The 17,971-nt window shown below is 58.7% G+C and overlaps 5 protein-coding genes across 5 annotated transcripts; all 5 read right to left on the bottom strand.

Moving 5' to 3' along the window:
- Window positions 1-1,310: 1,310 nt before the first annotated feature.
- Window positions 1,311-2,633, bottom strand: LMJF_30_1970 (conserved hypothetical protein; the record flags this gene model as incomplete). Its single annotated transcript, XM_001684747.1, has 1 exon — window positions 1,311-2,633. One exon carries the CDS (start codon window positions 2,631-2,633, stop codon window positions 1,311-1,313), a length of 1,323 nt encoding a protein of 440 aa, XP_001684799.1.
- An 834-nt stretch (window positions 2,634-3,467) lies between these two features.
- Window positions 3,468-4,991, bottom strand: LMJF_30_1960 (RNA pseudouridylate synthase-like protein; the record flags this gene model as incomplete). The annotated part of the gene is made up of 1 exon (XM_001684746.2): window positions 3,468-4,991. One exon carries the CDS (start codon window positions 4,989-4,991, stop codon window positions 3,468-3,470), a length of 1,524 nt encoding a protein of 507 aa, XP_001684798.2.
- A 1,251-nt stretch (window positions 4,992-6,242) lies between these two features.
- On the bottom strand, window positions 6,243-9,806 carry LMJF_30_1950 (hypothetical protein; the record flags this gene model as incomplete). The annotated part of the gene is made up of 1 exon (XM_001684745.1): window positions 6,243-9,806. The coding sequence occupies one exon, from the start codon at window positions 9,804-9,806 to the stop codon at window positions 6,243-6,245; it is 3,564 nt and encodes a 1,187-aa protein (XP_001684797.1).
- Window positions 9,807-11,853: 2,047 nt separating this feature from the next.
- LMJF_30_1940 (succinyl-coa:3-ketoacid-coenzyme a transferase-like protein) lies at window positions 11,854-13,353 on the bottom strand (the record flags this gene model as incomplete). The annotated part of the gene is made up of 1 exon (XM_001684744.1): window positions 11,854-13,353. The coding sequence occupies one exon, from the start codon at window positions 13,351-13,353 to the stop codon at window positions 11,854-11,856; it is 1,500 nt and encodes a 499-aa protein (XP_001684796.1).
- A 2,793-nt stretch (window positions 13,354-16,146) lies between these two features.
- LMJF_30_1930 (succinyl-coa:3-ketoacid-coenzyme a transferase-like protein) lies at window positions 16,147-17,643 on the bottom strand (the record flags this gene model as incomplete). The annotated part of the gene is made up of 1 exon (XM_001684743.1): window positions 16,147-17,643. The coding sequence occupies one exon, from the start codon at window positions 17,641-17,643 to the stop codon at window positions 16,147-16,149; it is 1,497 nt and encodes a 498-aa protein (XP_001684795.1).
- Window positions 17,644-17,971: the final 328 nt, after the last annotated feature.

Raw genomic sequence — 17,971 nt, 5'->3', positions numbered from 1 at the left:
AATGGACGGTCAAACGCGTTGGATGAACGTCCTTGTAGTGCACCGCCCCTTCTGGCACGCAAACACACACAACCACACGCAGGCACGCTCCGGCTCCTTGTTGAGGGCTGGAGGTGAGTCCCCAGAACGAAGGAGACCAGCCAAAAAAAAAAGAATACAAATTGCGTGGAAAGAGGAACGCTCGCGCACCGCGGTTTGATGTCAGCGCCCTTCTCCTCTCCGCCCTTTTCAGAAGTCGGCTGCAGCTTCACCTTTTCGTTTTCTTTTTGTGTGTGTGTTGGGGGGGGGGGGCGGATGACCACACGGCCGGCGCTTGGAAACGCGGCATGACGCCCGGTAGCGGGGACATAAATATGCGCAAGGAGCCCAGGGTGTTAGACAGCAGCGCAGTGCCGCGTGCAGATGCGTGCGGATGGGCGTGAGGGGAACAAAGAAAGAGAGAGGAAGAGGTGGGGGCAGAGCGAAATAAGGATACCTTAGACATGCAAGGTGACACTCAAATCGGATAGGTACGCCTGCGACGGTGACGCGCGCGAGATCCTCTCACCGGTGGTATCCCTGCACGCTGCAACAGCGCCTCAGGTCAGCAAGGAGAAAGGCGCGGGGTCATGGGCGACACGCGATGGCAAGCGAGGAGCGCTGGAAAGCCAAATCGATCCTTCCTACCCTCACTGTATCACCATCGATGCACACGGAATACTTGCGCGTCCAGCGAGGAGCTTTCCACACAAATGCGGAAAAAGAGTGCACTCTGGCGCTTCTGAGGCTCCCATGGCTCTCCTTTCTCCTCTTCCTCTCACTCCCCCCTCCCCCACCCCCCCCCCCACACACACAAGCAGAGCACGTCTATCGGAGAACACGCTTTCCGGACGAGTTTGATCAACGTGAAGGTGATGGCCGCGCTGGCCGGTATCGGCTGACAGTTGAGTCAGCATGCGCATACATGCAGCGAGCACGAAAAGTGAGAGCAACACACACACACACACACAAGAGAGAGAGAGAGAGGGAGAGGGAGAGGGAGAGAGGGAGGGACGGCACACGGTAGGGCAACACTAGGACAGCAAACGAGACAAGCAGGCGAGGGGAAAGCGCCGGCGTGGACGCTTGAGCGGACGCACCAGCCCAGCAAGCACACATCCAGGCGGCGAGGCCTCTCAGCCCACATCGCCGCAAAGCAAAAGAGCAGCGAACAAAAACCGTCGGCAGGAAAGCGAGAAGCACAACGTGCAGTGGGGCAGATCGATGCACAGCGACGACGACGGTGATCAGCGCGGCGACGGAAGGAAGGAAAAAGGCAACGATCCTGCACCTTAGTCGCCCGTCAAGGCATCCTCGTCGAGCTGAACCTCGGGCTCGAGCAGCGTGCGGATTTGCTCGACCGTAGCGCTGTCGTCGTCACTCTTCCCCATTCCACGCGCGCTCGCCAGGAGAACACCAACCGTCCTGCGCTGCTCCTCCAAAATCGAGATGCGGGCCGCCAGAACCGACACCAGCAAATGATCGTTTCTGACCTCCATCTGCTGCTCCGACGTCAGCGTGCGGTCCTCGGCTTTGCCGCACTTGGACGGCGTTAGCGTCAGCGTCGCCATCATCAGCTTGCGCAAGCAGTTCCGGTTCATCTCCTCAATCTGCTGCTTCTTGGCGAGGATCTCTAGGTCGCGCTGGTGGCTACGCAGCAGCTTGCAGTGCTCGCGCAATGCCTCCACCTCGGCCTGCTGCTCCTTGTATGCAATTTGGTAGGTGGCCAACTCGAGTTCGTAACGACTGCGCTTCGCCTGCAACTCCGCCTTGATCGCAACTGTCTCGGCTTGCGCGTGGGCGATGGAGACCTCGATGATCCTGAGCTCCTGCGCACGGCACTCCTCCTCGACAGCTTTGATGCCATGCAAGGCCTCCGTCATGATCGCTCGCCTGTCCTCCAGCTCATCCCGCATGACGCGCACCACCAACCGCTCCCGCTCAACACTTTTCCAGCCGTTGTAGACCTCATCGAACTTCCACTTCAGGTCCTGCACGTGCTCCGTCATCATGCGACACTGATCGTGGGCATGGTCGAAGGCATCCTCCACCTTGTTGCACGCCCTCGCAATCTCTGCGGACGCTGTCGACTCCTTTTCGTACGCCTCCTCGGCTTCCCGGACTGGGCGAATGTCCTCCTCGTCCAGGATCACCAAATTGTCGAGGGACGCGGTGGAGAGTCTCCGCAACGCAGCCGCTGTCGCTTCGGCCGATGCGTTGCCGTTTTGCTCAGCATCGGTGGTGTCACCGTGGGCTCTAGCGCTGGACAGGTGCAGCGCCTCGGCACTTGTCACGAACGTCGGCGGCGCCGCCCGCACCAGCCTCGTCTCGTACTCCTGGAGGCTTTGTCGGGCTGCTATCAGGGACTTGCTTGCATTCTGCAGCAAGGTGAAGGTGCGGCCGATGGACTGTATGAGAGCGGACTTCTGCTTCACCTCATTTCGCGTCTTCTCCGAGAAGCTCAGGAAGGCGTACTTGGCAGAGCTCAGGTCCGCAATAAGCGATGGCACGTTGGCCATCAGTACCTCTGCATAGAACATGAGCCGCGACTCGTCCGTCTCCGGCAACGCCGTTGACCCAGAGATTTCACTGCGCGGCGAACTCATGGTGGACATGTTGAAGGAATGATAAGGATGGAGGCTATGCAAAACAAACCCCGGGCGTAAAAAGGTGCGCGACGACGTTCTTCCGAACCCTTGTTAGATCATCGGTTAACGCCCACCGCGTGCACCAAAGGACTCGCGAACGACAACGGGCCAAATCCACGGACACGGCGGCAGTGAAACTGAGCCGCAAGAACGGGCAAGCATAACTAGAAGTGAGGAAAGACCGCTCCTTTGAGTGGGGGGTACTGCTGAAGAGCGACAGCCACAAGGGCGAGAGCAGACGGGTGGGGTCGGGAAAGGGGAGGAGGGAGGGGGCGCGGTAGAGTGAGCCGGGCAGGATGGCCCGGGGGAGGGAAACACGAGAGGGGGGTGGGGGGACGATGGTGACAGTCTAGCCTTGACACCGCCATAGGCTCTTGCCTTGAAGCACCTGCAGATGTCTTCCACCGATGCACCGGCAGACGAGAGAAACTAGGTGACAGTCACGAAGCAGAAGACCCCGTGATCAACTTCAGAGCAGCCCTTCATAGAGCATGGGGTAAAAGCAAGCCAAATTTTGGCTGGTGTGCATTAGGGAGAGGTCTTCACCAGAGTACGGAAGGGGGTTGCTTACCTGAGTCACCTGGCCGCTTTCTTTTTTTTTTTTGATGGCAAAGAGGCCCTGACGTGCGTGAGGAAGGTTCGAAAACGCAGCTAGAGAGGAATCAGGAAAAAAAACTCGAACAGCACTGTCTGCAGCGCCGCACACCTGCGCACGAATGCTGTTCAGCTCTGTGAGGCCTCCGCCCTCTCCAGGGGCCGCGAGACGGCACGTGTGAGCCACTGGGAAAACAGCAAGGAGTCCTACTCGCACTCGAAACGAACATCCGCGGTGAAGAAGGGCGCTGGCGACGCCATGAACGTCATCAAGCGCGCCGGCGAAACATCTGGATGTGCAAAGATGATCCGCGTCGCGTGCAGCAAGTGGCGCCGGCACCACATTTTGCCGCTTCTGCTGCTGCCACCAGCGCCGCTGACGTCGTCGTCGATGGGGAGATACGGGTCATCTTCCCGGCGAACACGCTCGAGGTACACCGCGTCGGACACTGCGGTGGCACCGCCCTCTCTTCCAGGTGTCATCGTCGTGTAGAGCTTGTCGCCCAACACCGGGTAACCGACAGCGGCGCAGTGCAGGCGAATCTGATGGCTTCGGCCGGTGAGAAGTTCCACCTGCACACATGTCAGCCCGAGCTTCTTGTTGCTCGCCAAGACGCGAATGCGAGTTACAGCCAACCTGCCCCACCGCGTCTGCTGCTCCTTTGGCGATTGCGGCAAAGCTGCTGCTGCGTGTGAGAAGAGCATCTCTTTCACCGGCTCACAGCACATTTTTAGCTTTTTTAATTGCGTGTGTTGCGCCTCCCATGAGTGCGTGGGGTGCTTCGCCATGCAGTCCATGCAGTTCACCACCACAAACGTGTGGTCCTCTGGGGCAGCACCTCGAAGCACTGCCGTGTAGGTCTTGTGCACTGATTGCGCCTTGAGCCGAAGCAATTCGTCGAAGGCGTCGGAGCTGAGCGCCACGGCATGACCACGCTCGCGCAGTCGCGACTCCACTGCGTCCGCACAGCCTTTCGTCTGCGCCTCCAGTTGCGACGCCAAAGTTCTTGCGCTGACGCTGTTCTTTGCAAGCACCACCACACCCGAGGTCTCCTTGTCCAGCCGCTGGACTGTGAAAAGATCGAGGGAGCTTCGCTGCTGCACTGTTGATGCCTTGGGCGACGGCACAGAGGCACACGGCGCTGAGCCGACCGCGAAAATCCCGTGCGAGCCATCCTCCAGCCGCCGTCGGGAAGGAGGTGAAGTAGGGATTTCAGCGCCTTTGCCACTCGCGTCCATCGCCGTCGAACCCTCGGCGCGAGCCGCGGTCTCGACAATTTCACCAGCGTGAGTGGGTGAGTCAGACACCTTCTCCGTATCCTCATGCGTTGTGCCGAAGCTGGTACGCGTGGAGGCCGTGTAAAACGCAGCAGTGCCACGGCGTCGCAGAACCTCCACCAGCGTGTTCTCGCAGTAACGACCACCCTCCGCGACCGGCAGGTTACCGTTCTTGGTAACAACCAGCAGCGTCGAGTCTTCGTAGAGGACCTCGATGTGCTCGCTGTCCACAGGCGGCTCCAAGGAGCGCGGCGGGGCAAAGCGAAGCATGTCGCCCTGTCGGAGCACATAGGACCCATCAGTGAGTGTCTCCCCATTGACACTGATGTCACCGGCCGCAATGTGCTGACGCCACTGCGCATCCGCTAGATAGGTAAACTTCGTGGATAGATATGCGAGTAGGGACTCGTCGGGGTCGCGCCTTGGACGGCAGTAGCGCAGCGCGCGTGGCATCGAGACCTCTAGATGCACCGACGAAAAGCCACAAACGCATATATATATATATATATATATACTCACGCAGAGGGGAGCTTGACAGCCACCACTCTGCCCCAGCGCATGCACCTTCTGCGGCCGCGCTGCGCAGGGAGAAAAGGTGACGCCAACCAGCACCGCCAGACAACAAAGAGAAAGCAATGCCGCGTAAGGAAGCGAGAAAGGTGGAGTTGGATGCAAGGGGAGGTATGACAGTCGAATAGAGCATGTGGCGAGCAGCTGAAGGAGGAAAAAAAAAGTCACAAAAACAGCGAAACTGGTACTCCGTCAGCTCCTGCCTGCGTGTTTTGCTTCGCTTTGTGGAAGCGGTGGACGACGACGTGGCTGCTAACATTTTCTTTCCCCAGCGCAGCTTCTCCGAGCATGGGTAGTCCATCGCCCTGCAACAGCACGTATCTGGCACCTTGAACACCCGCCTTTCTCGACCACGACAGCCCTCTGGCAAACGCGTTATTACTTTGTTTCGCATTTCGGGGCGAAAGGAGATAAGATTCGATTTATGCTTGCGTCTTTGCACATCCAACGCGCAGCGACACCGCACTTGCCTGCGTGTTGGCTCTACGCGTGTATATGTGTGAGAGAAAGAGAGCAGCATGAGGGATGGAATGGGGATGCGACAAGTATCATCGTAAAGGCCGGCTCTTAGCCGAGAAGGAAGAGCGGCGATGGAGCTTGTTTTGATGTCGCTCTTGAGGAAGCGTAAAATATGCCACATCGCCACGCGAAGAAACAGGAAACACGCAACTCACCGACGTACCCACAAGGCAAGGCAAAGGGAGCATGCGACGCGTCCACTAATCAGTGATGCATGATGAAAGAGAAGGGGGGGGTGGGTGATCCATGAGCGGATCGGCAGGGCGACCTCGCGCCTCCTCGGCAGTGCCCCTGCCTTGCACAGCGTACCACAAAAGAGAACAACATTGCTCTGCGACACATAGGAGACGCCATGCCACTCAGCTCTAGTGCACAAAATAGCGAGTCGCAGAAGGAGTGCCGACGCGGCTCCATAACTTCCTGACGCTCCAGCGTAAGCGGGCTATTGAAATAGTCGCTGTCGCTGCGTCGAAGACGACTGGATGTCCGGAGCTGAAGAGGTGTCGCAGCAACTGCCAAGCCATGCGCCCGGCTACCACCTGGTGTCTGCTCTAAGCCCGCACAGTTGTTTGTAATGAAAAGTGGGGTGGCGCGCCCGCTATTGCGGACGTTCGACTACATCGCAGACGCCTCACCCGGCACGCGGAGAGCGGTGAACCGATTGCCACGGTACTCTCTCGGTGGAATCAGATGAAGATCAAACGGCGTTACCGGCACCCCGATCGACACACCATCACCCCGGTGGCGACCACCCACCTGGTCCAGGCTCGTCTCGTTTACATAGGGTTCGAGGAACTGCGACAGCCGCGGGTCCACTGCTGAGCTCGACGATGACAGAGAGTCACGGTCTCGAGTAGAAAATGATGAAGACGACGCATCAGAGCCCCGTGCATCATCTGTATCTCCGTCGCCCTTGCCAGGCCTGCCCCCTGACGACGGTGCCGGGGAGCAAGATGCCAAGGTATCATGCATTGTGTGGTTCTCATCAACAAGTCCGTTTATCGCATCCTGATGGCGCAGGCGATGACCCGTCATCATCCCTGGCAAGCTCGCCGGCGGTGCTTGAGGCGCAGAGGACGACTTCGTGCCCGTGGGTGCTGGCTTCTCGGCGCCGTTGCGTAGCGCCGCTGGCGGGGTCGCGTCGAGCGGGGCGTCTAGTGAGAGGCTTCTGTTTGGCGTCTGCCACATCCGCTGCGACAACCCGACGACCAAGGACCCCAGCGTAGTAGTCGTGAAAGCCGCTGTCTCAAGTTCGGAAGTGCGAGGCGGCGTGTTAACGCCGTTGGAAGAGCGAGACCTGCGTAGATGTTCTTCAGCAAGCACAGACGCCGACGCTACAACGGTGGATGGGGCTTTGAGAGGCACTGGTGTCGCACTGCCGTTGGCTGTCGCCACAGGTGTGTGACGCCCTGCGCTGTTCACCTCCACGGTGAAAAGTGGAGTACCGAGCGCCCCTTGTGCAGCCGCCGTGTGATCCAGCAGTGTTTCGCCGGCGCCTCGCCGAATCTTGCTCGTCTCGTATTTTGCGGGTAGCTGCGGTGGCAGCGCATTCAGCCTTTCGTGAGACGAGACTTCGGAGGAGGTAGTATCTTCCAAGTACATAGGGGCCACAATCGTCCCTGCCATAGTCAACCGGGTATTAGCGAGCCTTTGATGGGCCTTCGAGCTCTCGTTCGCCGCGGCCATGATATTCGGCGCCTCGACGGCCCTCCCAGTGCCGCTCCGGAGCCACCGCCCACCTTCATCCAGCACAGGCGAGGCAGAGGTGCGACGGGGAGGAGTTGCTGTGTGATCCATCGTTGACGGATCGCTCTGCATCATGTAGCCCGGCGAGTGCGGCTCAGCCGCCTCAGGGCACGGTGTTGTCCGGTCGAGCTCATCGTCCTCGACGACAATCGTCAGCTCCTCTTCCTCCTCCTGCCTGTCTCCCGTGCCAGCGGCCACAGCTGAAAGTGGTGACGGGCTAGTTAGCGTGCTGGCGTGCTCGTCGGCTGCGGGATGGCGCTCGGGTAAAGAGGGAGACACGTTGCTCGGATACGTGCGGTAAAGGGTGCTCAGCCGTAACGCCGCCGCTGTCTCCGCAGCTGCTCGACAGCCGCCTCGTCTCCCCTCTGACTGCTCCTTCAGCGGCAGGTGCGGCGAGCCATTAGACAGTGGCTTCAGAGAAGAAACCGCTTCTGCGGAGAAGGTAGGGGTCTCCCAGGTCGGCATACACTGATCCGCCGTACTGGAGAGCAACATCTCTTGTCCAGGTCCGCTCGCAGGTGAGGTGGCGAGGAGCGACTCGCCGCCGAGTTGCTGAAAGGCCACTGGCTTCTCGGGCGTTAGCAAGACATCAGCATAATCCCCCAGCTGGGCAGCGTCGACAGGTGCTTGCACCGCAGCGCCACGGCTGCAAAAAAACGCAAGCCACGATGTCCTCTCCTCAGGTGACTTGGCCAGCGCTTCAAAGACTACCGAGTAGTCAGCGCACAGCTCCAGCTCCCGTCGACGCGCAGCGCGCGAGGCAGCGAAGTCGCTCACCGGGCCCACAAACACCACGCCACCGCCGAGTGGCTGCAAGCTCTTGTACTGCGCAAAACTCTCGGCCTGGTATGTCACCCGCAACAAATTCTCGTGTGCAGCGCTTGGGCAGACAGAGGCACGACGCAGATCTAGCGAAACGGTGCGCCTTTCATTTCCAAAGACTTGCCGCAGCCGCTGCCACAGGCGTAGCCGGTGCCGCGAGAGATGAACAACGTGACTCCTCCCTGCCGTCGTGCATACCCTAAGATAGTACCTCAGGTACCGCGATGCCTCTCCCCACGGGCGGCAGTACAAATACCCGCCACCAGGAACCCTGCTCGAGTCACGACGTGCCCTCGCAGCTAGTGCCCCTCCCACTTCCTGCGACGCGGGCACGGTATCAGAGAGCGGCGACGGCGAGTTTTCATCCGTGAAGGATCCCGTCTTCCGCCATCGCTTTCCTGTCTGCGGGCCCGCAGGTGTCGAAGAGACAAGCCAGGGGGCCCCAGAAGCCCACGCCGACGAGAACGCAGAGCCGGCTTGCGGCGAGCATGGCGTTGCCGGCGCCCCTCGCAAGGAGGCTTCGCATGACGCGATGTGCACGGAGGCGCAAGACGGCGAAGCGCAGCGCTGCAGTCCACCAGAAGAGAGTGGAGCTGCATGCGGCCCACTTGCAGAAGCAGCGAAAGGGATGTCATCACCGGCAGACCACGCGGGCACTTGCGAAAAAGACGCAGATGCGCCGGTGCTGCTCCGGTGAGGGGAGGAATCACTCGGCTGTCGGCGACCGAGTTCGGCGCCGGTGGCAAAGCTGGCCAGCAGCTCCACTATCTGCTCCGCGTGTTGCGTCGATGCGAAGGCCAAGAAAATGCGGCGACCGCCTCGCAGAGTGAAGATGACGCCGACGGGTCCCCACAGCTCGTAGCGCCACTGCAGAGCCAGCGCCATCTCCAAGCCGCTACTGCGATGATGGCGGCTCTGCGCAAGAACCCGCTTCGCACGATCGCCGCGAGCCGTCGTGTCGGCGCTGTCCCGTGCGCTGATTGAGTGACCCCTCGCGTCAAACACAAGCGTTACGGGCTTCTGGAAGCAGTGGCGACATACGGAATGGATATCCTGCATCGGGATCCCTCGTTTGCGGCATTGCGCAGGAGGCGCCGGTCGCTCATAGCGTCGGTCGGCGAGAAGGGAATCTCGGGGAACGATGTCAGCACCGATGTCCATGGCATTCTCCGACACTGAGGCGAGCGTCCGCCGGCAACCAGCGCTCGCACCAATGTAGCCGGTCCTCACGCCGCCTGATGGCAGGCGGTCTGGGCCTTGTTGCCACGTGAACCCGTGCCGGCGAGCGGCGCCAACATCGACAAGCTGCGCATCCTCCAGCACAAGAGCGTCGCCGCAGCGGGAGAGTGTCCGGAAGCACGTCCAGGAGCCGCAGGACGACTCGAAGGCGGTGCAGTCGCGCGGGTGTACTCGCCCCTCACTAGGGGCCACGGACGCACGGCTGTCGGGGGGATACACCGACGCGGCACGCCCGACGGGAAGACGCGCGAGCGACTCGCTGCTGTTGGGAATCCACTCCAGCACGTCGAAGGAGAGGAGCGGTGTTGACATTGGCAAGGGTGAGAAGCGCGCCCGTCGCTTCGGCTCGCCCAGCGATCGCTCCGCCTGCATAGAGGGGCACTGTATCGGGGGCTAAGCAAGGCCGACGTCGAGACGCTCAACAACGCGGTTCTTGTAGCGTTTTCCTTTTTCGTCAGTGTTGATGTGTCGTTGTATGTGGTTTACCACTCCCCCTAGCCAAGCAAGGGAAAGGGCGGGAGAACGGGGTCTTTTGAGCACTGGGGCGTGCGCACCCGGGCGTGTGTTTGTCCGTGCCGGTGGAGCGGCGAGACGAGTGGAGGCGTCGCAGATGCGTGTCACTGACAACAGCTAGTCTAAAAGTAAGCTGAAATACCGGCAAGAAAACAAGGCATAGAAGTGCAACACGACCAAGGGAGCCGTGTCTTCACAGAGTATCTTGGTAAATGCGTCGATGTGTATTCGTGTGGGTCTAGCGCACGCCTGGTGCACAGAAGTGGGCCGTGACTGTTCACTAGCAGTGGAACCCCACCCCCCGACAGACAACACCCTCGGTGGAGAGGCGATGAAAAGAAAGATGGTATAGAGCGAAAGAAGAGCCCGGTGCGTTAACGGTCTGAGTCCAACGAGACAATGCAGGGATCGGGGTTTCCGCTTCTTCTGTCGATCTGCGCGCGGGGCGCCTGTAGCTGTACGGTTGGATGGAATGGGGCAGCGACGCGACAATATGAGTGACGCGAGCCAAGAAAAACTACGACCCAAACAGAGAAAGCGAATGATGCCCGCAAATGATGCTCCTTCGCCCGCTTGATAGGCGCGCTGCCTTTCCGTACCTCGACTCCCTGACCGCCACACTACAACGCATAAGCATCGACTTGCACACGCAGTCGACACACGGACGCATGCATGCCCACAACGACACGTATCGCTCGGTCACGGAGCGACGCGGGGCGGAAATGCACCCGACAAAACGGAAAGACGAGCGACGAGGAAAAAAAGGGGCAGAGAGCAGCGCGGCGGCAGACGCAGAGAGCACCGAGGTAAACGGATCCTAACACCAACAAGCGTATGAGTCGACACTCTAGATTTCGCCACGTACACATATCCGACAGTAGCAGCAGCGAAGGGGATGGTGTGGTAGCGCGGGAGCTGCAAGAAAAGAGGGAGATACCCTCAAAGTGTTGCAAAAGCACTCAAGGACGCTGGCAATGCATGTGCGTGTGCCAGTGTATGCGTGTAGGAACAACGAAGCGAAGGTCAGGGGTACACAGTGGCGTTGTGGAGCCCGCGAGATCAGAAACAAGATAGCGAAATGGAGAGGTGGTTGTGCAGAAGAGGGCTGTGTGTGTGTGTGTGTGTGTTTGTATGCCCTCAACGCCGTGTTGCATGCTGCCGACTGTGTCCACACACATGCCCGCGGCGGGCAGCAAAAGAAGCAGAAGCAGTCAGAGAGACGCTCTCGCCTTCGACCTCCCTCCCCCGCCGCTTGAGCGGCTCCCTGACCGATCTGCAAATCCATCTTATCGAAGAAATGGGAAGCACGACGGCACTCGGAGCAGCGCTCAAGGAGGGAGAGGGGCTACCATGACCTCTGGACCCTTTTTGCGAAAGGTTGTGGTTTGTACTTTATTTCCTTTTTTAATTACGCACGTCGTACCGAGTGCTATGACGCCGTGTTGATTCGCAGGCACCACGGCAGATTCGTACTGGATAGCACGGCGAAAGAAATGAATCGAGATGTGCACACGTACGCAGAGAGAGAGAGAGAGAGAGGCCGACACGCCAACCTGTTGTCAAGTCGATGTGGTAGCCGTAAAGTCCATAACTCCACGCGAAAAGCCGCGTGCGCAGCTCCCGAGAGGGAGCTACCATCCGCCCCTGCACACAACGGACGCTGAGACGATCAGTTCCAGGCTGCCAAGAGCAAACAAAAAAAGCACACGTGAGGGAAGAAAGACGTGAGGCATCGCTCTCCATTGACAAGCTGTCAAGGCTCTCCCATCCCGAAACAGATAATAATAGTCCCCGAGTCCTCATAGAAACAGGCGAGAAAACAAGCAAACAAAAGGGGGTGGAAAACCGCCATCTGGCACTGCTCTCAGCCCCACCCGACAGCAGGCATCCCCACAGTCTGAGCCCTCTACACTTGACTTGGAACAGGCGCCAACGGCATCGTCTTGAGGTCCGCAGACACGGCGAAGGGTGCCTCAGTCTTGAGCTTTACCTCCTCCACCGTCAAACCCTCGGCAATCTCCGTCAAGACCAGCGACCTCACACCTCCAGCCGCCTTCTTCACAACAAAGACGGCCAGATCCGTGATAATCATCTCAACGCAATCACGACCCGTGACGGGTGCCCTGCAGTTCTCAACGATGCGCGACTTACCCTCCCTGTCCGTGTGCTCCATCAACACGATTGTCTTGCAACCGCACACCACCAGATCCATGGCGCCACCCATGCCCTTCAGCAGCTTGCCAGGTATCCACCAGCTGGCAATGTCGCCGGTGCCAGAGACCTCCAGCGCGCCAAGCATCGTCAAGTCCAAATGGCCACCGCGAATCATGCTGAAGGACTCGGCGCTGTCGAACAGCGAAGCGCCTGACTTGCTCATGGTGATAGTCTGCTTGCCGGCGTTAGTGATGTCGGGGTCCACCTCCTCCGGCAGCGGGTAGGGGCCAATGCCGAGTAAGCCGTTTTCTCCCTGCAGCACCACGTCCATCTCCGGCGGAATGTAGCTCGCCACCATGTTGGGGATGCCAATGCCAAGGTTCAGAGTCATGCCATCCTTGATCTCAAGGGCTGCGCGGCGAGCTATGAGATTGCGGCTTGCATGCGCGTTCTTCCCCGTCCCCGTCGAGAACCCGGGCTTGCGCTCCACCACGAACTCGGCGGCTCTCCTGATGTTCGGTGGGCACACCAGGCGGTGCACATACACGCCGGGCAGGTGCACCGTCTTCGGGTCTAGCTCCCCGCACTCCACAATCTCCTCCACCTCCGCGATGCACACCTTCGCAGCCTTCGCGGACGCAAGGTTAAAGTTCTGCGTTGTCCCGCGGAACACGAGGTTGCCGCGCCTGTCCGCCTTCCACGCGCGCACAAGCGCAAAGTCCGCTGGCAGCGCCATCTCCAGCGTGCACCACCGCCCGTTGAACTGCCGCGTCTCGCGTGGCTGGCTGTACTCGGCCACCCTCACGGGCTTGCCCGGCGCAAAGCGCACAGGGAGGCGGCCCTCGGCTACCGCTGTGCCGTAGCCGGTGGGGGTGTAGAAGGCGGGCAGCCCGGCACCCGCAGCGCGCAGCCGGTCCACCAACGTGCCCATGGGGCAAAACTCCACCTCGAACTCGCCGTGAAAGAGGTGCTGCGTGAACAGCGGGTTCTCGCCAACGTAGGTGGTGATGGCCTTCTTTAGCTGCCCGTCTCGCGCAAGCGGACCAAAGCCGCTGTCCACACCGCCCATTGTCGCCCCAATCACCGTGAGGTTCTTCGCCTTGGTGGCGTTGACGGCGTCGAACAGCTCGAACGGGAAGCCGCAAAAACCAAAACCACCGCCCGCGATGGTGGCACCATCGTGAATGTCCTGGACAGACTCGGCGGCACTCATCACCCTCGGCCGGAAGGCCCGACGTGTATGGCGCAGCATGGCGACAGAGGCAGATGAATTCTTAGCAATGAGAGTAAATAAGTGCCGTTTTGCAAACGTAAGGGCGTGCAAGAAAAGAAGGCACCCGCGGATAAGAGTCAATGCAAGAGAGGTGGCCACAGTGGTTTTGAGGGCACGAAAGACAACAGTCCAACATGCGCGCGACCCGAAAAAAAATGCTGGTGTCGAGTGCTCGCTGGCCTTCGCTATGACAGAGATAAAGGAAGACCAACAACAACAAAATCGACTCAAGTCACAACTAACTGGAAGCACGCAACGTGTGATAGTCTACTTGTGTGTGTGGGGGGGGGGCACTTTTCGATGTGCGTATATGGAGCATGTGCCACCACCCGTCGAGTCCCTCAGAGAAAGAAAAAGAGAGAGAGGATGTAGAAATAAAACGATATCAACCCACGACTAAAAGGAGAAGGGAAGGAGGTCCGAAACGGAGGGGGAGGGAGGAGGAAGAGATGTGTGTGTGTCTGTGTTGGGGAGGGGGGTAAATATATCAGTAGAGGAATACATATATATATATATATATCAACACACAAGAAGAGATTGCTTATCTGCCTGTATTCCTTGGTGCTGGTGGTGGAAAAAAGGGTGTTATTTCGCGCGTGCTCGTTTACACAGACGGGTGCGCTTGTATTCTTTTTTGGGGGTGGCGAGCACCTGCGTGCCTGCCTGCCTGCCTGCCTGCCCTCCTGTGGGGTGGTTTGTGAGGGATCAGCAAGGCGTTCGCGCACGCAGCAAAAAGCGACAGGAAACAAAGAAAAAGAAGATGGGCAACGGAGAGGAGGGAGAGGCAGTGCTCGCCACCGTGGGAGACCGAGACGACGTGGCGAAAGGCACGTGAATAAAGATGAAAAATGCGAAAGAAGAGAAGAGGGAGGGAAGGGACTGCCGAGTTAAAGACGAGGGAGGGGAAGGCAGCGGCAGTAGCGCTGGGTGGCTGATTACGGGGTAACAGTGTCACCCACGGGTGCTGCAGATTGGACGAGGTCTGCAAGCAACGAACTAAACAACGAAAACAAAAAAGAATAGAGGATTCAAACTCTAAGTGCAGAGAGCAGAGAGTGAATACATCCACGAAAGAACAAGACTTCGGGCACGATGAGTTTAGGGGGTTTGTATTTGTTTTTGTTTTTGTGTGGCGTGTGCGTGTGCGTCTCCGCTGTGGTGGGCTCCTCCACTAAAAGGCAACGATGCCTTCGTTAGATACACGTGAGAGAAGGGCAAGGATAGAGAGAAGTTTGAGGGCGGCGCAGACGGCTGAAAGCAAGCCGAAAAAAAATTATATATGCATATATATGAAACAAAGAGGAGGCGCGAGAGAGGAGAGAAAAAGAGGAGAGTGAGCGGTAATGCACGGAGAGTTTCGGTGAAGAAGCAACAAAACAAAAAGCGAGGCAGCAGACGTGGGGGGGGGGGGCTCCGTGCGCACCGATAACGCGTACCCTCATGCTCAATACAGCAAGAGAGAAAGAGATAGCAATACAAGAAACACCTCTTGTTGCATATATCGCCGGTCAGTCTGAAGGGCGGGACGAACGTGGTCTGTCGTCTCCATCATTGATGGCGTCCCCCAGAATAGCCAAGCAATGCGTAAAAAAGTTGTCAAGCCAGGGTGCTCCGTCAAAACGACGTTGCGCTGTTCAGGTGCGTGTTTTGTTGTGCCGTTTTTCTTTTTCTGATCAAAACGTTTTCAAGAGGGAGATGGACCTCCCGCATTCGGAAGAGAAGCAGAAAAGCTGTGAAGACACAGTGGCTGCCGTGGGTTCACGCCCGGCAATGCATCTCCGTGAAGCGTATGAAAGCTCATTGGCACGGCAGCTACAGTGGCCACACGTCTTTGAAAACAGGGTAGGGATGAAGGTTTTCAGGAGTGGGAAGTGCAAGAGGATGTCAGCGTGCACTCCAAAGTCACGGACTACCTCAGCTAACGCTTGTCCACCTTTTCCTGGACACGTGAGCACCTGCGTTCTACCTAAGTGACTGAGCGAAGCAGAGAAAAAAATAAAAAAGAGGCCCTGCAAGCGGCCATTTTTCTTCGATAGCCAAACGCACAAAGAGAGCGGGAGAGAATCACTCAACACAGCTGCAGCATCTCTGAAGGCACATGCACACATACCCACAACCACAGACATCCATGAAGCGCTGTGAAAGAAAAGAATATTTTGGCGCGCGCATGGACAACAGTGCAAGGGAAGGGAAGAAGACGGTAGGAATGTCGAACAGACAAAGGTACCACATTGTGAGAGAAAGGCGGGGAGCAAGATGAAGGATAAGAGAGGGCAAGAGAGAGTGTGTGTGTGTGTGTGTGTGAGTGCGAGTGCAAGCTGCCCACCTCTTCAACAAAACACAGAGAAAGAGAAAAGCATGACCTAAAGCAGCAAAAGGCGGGGGGAGGGTCGAAAAGGCGGGCGTGCAGCGAGAGAGAGAGCGACATACACGCAGCACCCCCACTCTCCAGACCGCGGTCCCAAAGCACAATACAAGAAACCAATACGCACGTTGATGTTTTAAGCGCTCACAGATGTTTTCGGTGAAAACATCCCAAAGAAAGAAAGTGCACCGTGAAGGGAAGCCTATACGGAGAAGGAGAACATCAAGGATGAAGCGAAGTAAGAGGGATGGAAACAGGGCGAGTGATTGCGTATGCGGTACATACGTGCGGGTGGAACGCAGCTGCCACACAACTTCGCACCAGCGCTACCCGTGGAAGCAAGCGAAATAAAAGAAGAACAAAAAAAGGCACTGAGTGAAATGATCAGCTAGCCGCCGGCCCATCGCTCAAGTTGGTAGAGGATCCGCTCGCGGCATCATTTTGAGATGTGGGTCAACCTTGAACGCAGCACTTGTCTTTGCGCGCACCTCCTCCAGCGTGACGCCCTCGGAGAGCTCCGACAGCCACATTTCGTTGATGCCGCCCTTCTGCTTTACAAAGCGGAACGTGCAAAGCTCCGTGATGAGCAGGTCAACCACGCCGGTGCCGGTGAGCGGCACCCTGCACGATTCCACCACGCGGGGCTTACCCTCCCTGTCCGTGTGCTCCATCAGCACGACAGTACGGCAGCCCGACATGACAAGGTCCATGGCGCCACCCATGCCCTTCAGCAGCTTGCCAGGTATCCACCAGCTGGCAATGTCGCCGGTGCCAGAGACCTCCAGCGCGCCAAGCATCGTCAAGTCCAAATGGCCACCGCGAATCATGCTGAAGGACTCGGCGCTGTCGAACAGCGAAGCGCCTGACTTGCTCATGGTGACAGTCTGCTTGCCGGCGTTAGTGATGTCGGGGTCCACCTCCTCCGGCAGCGGGTAGGGGCCAATGCCGAGTAAGCCGTTTTCTCCCTGCAGCACCACGTCCATCTCCGGCGGAATGTAGCTCGCCACCATGTTGGGGATGCCAATGCCAAGGTTCAGAGTCATGCCATCCTTGATCTCAAGGGCTGCGCGGCGAGCTATGAGATTGCGGCTTGCATGCGCGTTCTTCCCCGTCCCCGTCGAGAACCCGGGCTTGCGCTCCACCACGAACTCGGCGGCTCTCCTGATGTTCGGTGGGCACACCAGGCGGTGCACATACACGCCGGGCAGGTGCACCGTCTTCGGGTCTAGCTCCCCGCACTCCACAATCTCCTCCACCTCCGCGATGCACACCTTCGCAGCCTTCGCGGACGCAAGGTTAAAGTTCTGCGTTGTCCCGCGGAACACGAGGTTGCCGCGCCTGTCCGCCTTCCACGCGCGCACAAGCGCAAAGTCCGCTGGCAGCGCCATCTCCAGCGTGCACCACCGCCCGTTGAACTGCCGCGTCTCGCGTGGCTGGCTGTACTCGGCCACCCTCACGGGCTTGCCCGGCGCAAAGCGCACAGGGAGGCGGCCCTCGGCTACCGCTGTGCCGTAGCCGGTGGGGGTGTAGAAGGCGGGCAGCCCGGCACCCGCAGCGCGCAGCCGGTCCACCAACGTGCCCATGGGGCAAAACTCGATTGCAAACTCGCCATTCATGAGTCGATCCGAGAGAACGCTGTTCTCGCCAACGTAGCTCGTGATGATCTTCTTTAGCTGCCTATCGCGCGCGAGGGGCCCAGTCCCGTTCTCAGGCCCCGATGTCGTACCAGCGATGAGGGTAAGCTGTTTTGTGCCCTTCTGGTTAAGCGCTTCGAGTAGCTCGAACGGGAAGCCGCAAAGGCCGAAGCCGCCGAGCGCGATGGTCGCGCCATCCTTCACATCCTGGAGCGCCTCGGCTGCCGTCAGGATGGTCGGCTTGAAGCGAAGCAGCGTTCGACGGAGCATGTCAAGCAGGAAATGCCAGAGGAAAACCCGAAGAAAAAGAGCGGCTTCACACCACGAATTATGTGCGGATGCTTCTGTTGGGCGCAGTTGACTGAGCGGTTGTGCCGGTACTCACGTTGAATGAATGCGAAGCGCCTCACAAGCTGATCGGTGGAGTTATCTTGTCGATGAAGATTTAGAAACAAGATGCGAGATCATCAGCACCCGGGGGGAGGACTTTAATGGTACAAGTGCATGCGCAAGAAGTGGGAGAGAAGGGGTGACATCAACGTTACGTGCGGGCCCGTCGCAGAGATGGTGTTGGCGGCTCATGCGGGTGTTTGGATGG

The sequence above is a fragment of the Leishmania major genome, chromosome 30, assembly GCF_000002725.2.
Source record: "Leishmania major strain Friedlin complete genome, chromosome 30".
Lineage (NCBI taxonomy): Eukaryota > Euglenozoa > Kinetoplastea > Trypanosomatida > Trypanosomatidae > Leishmania > Leishmania major.
This window is presented reverse-complemented; position numbering and strand designations above follow the sequence as displayed.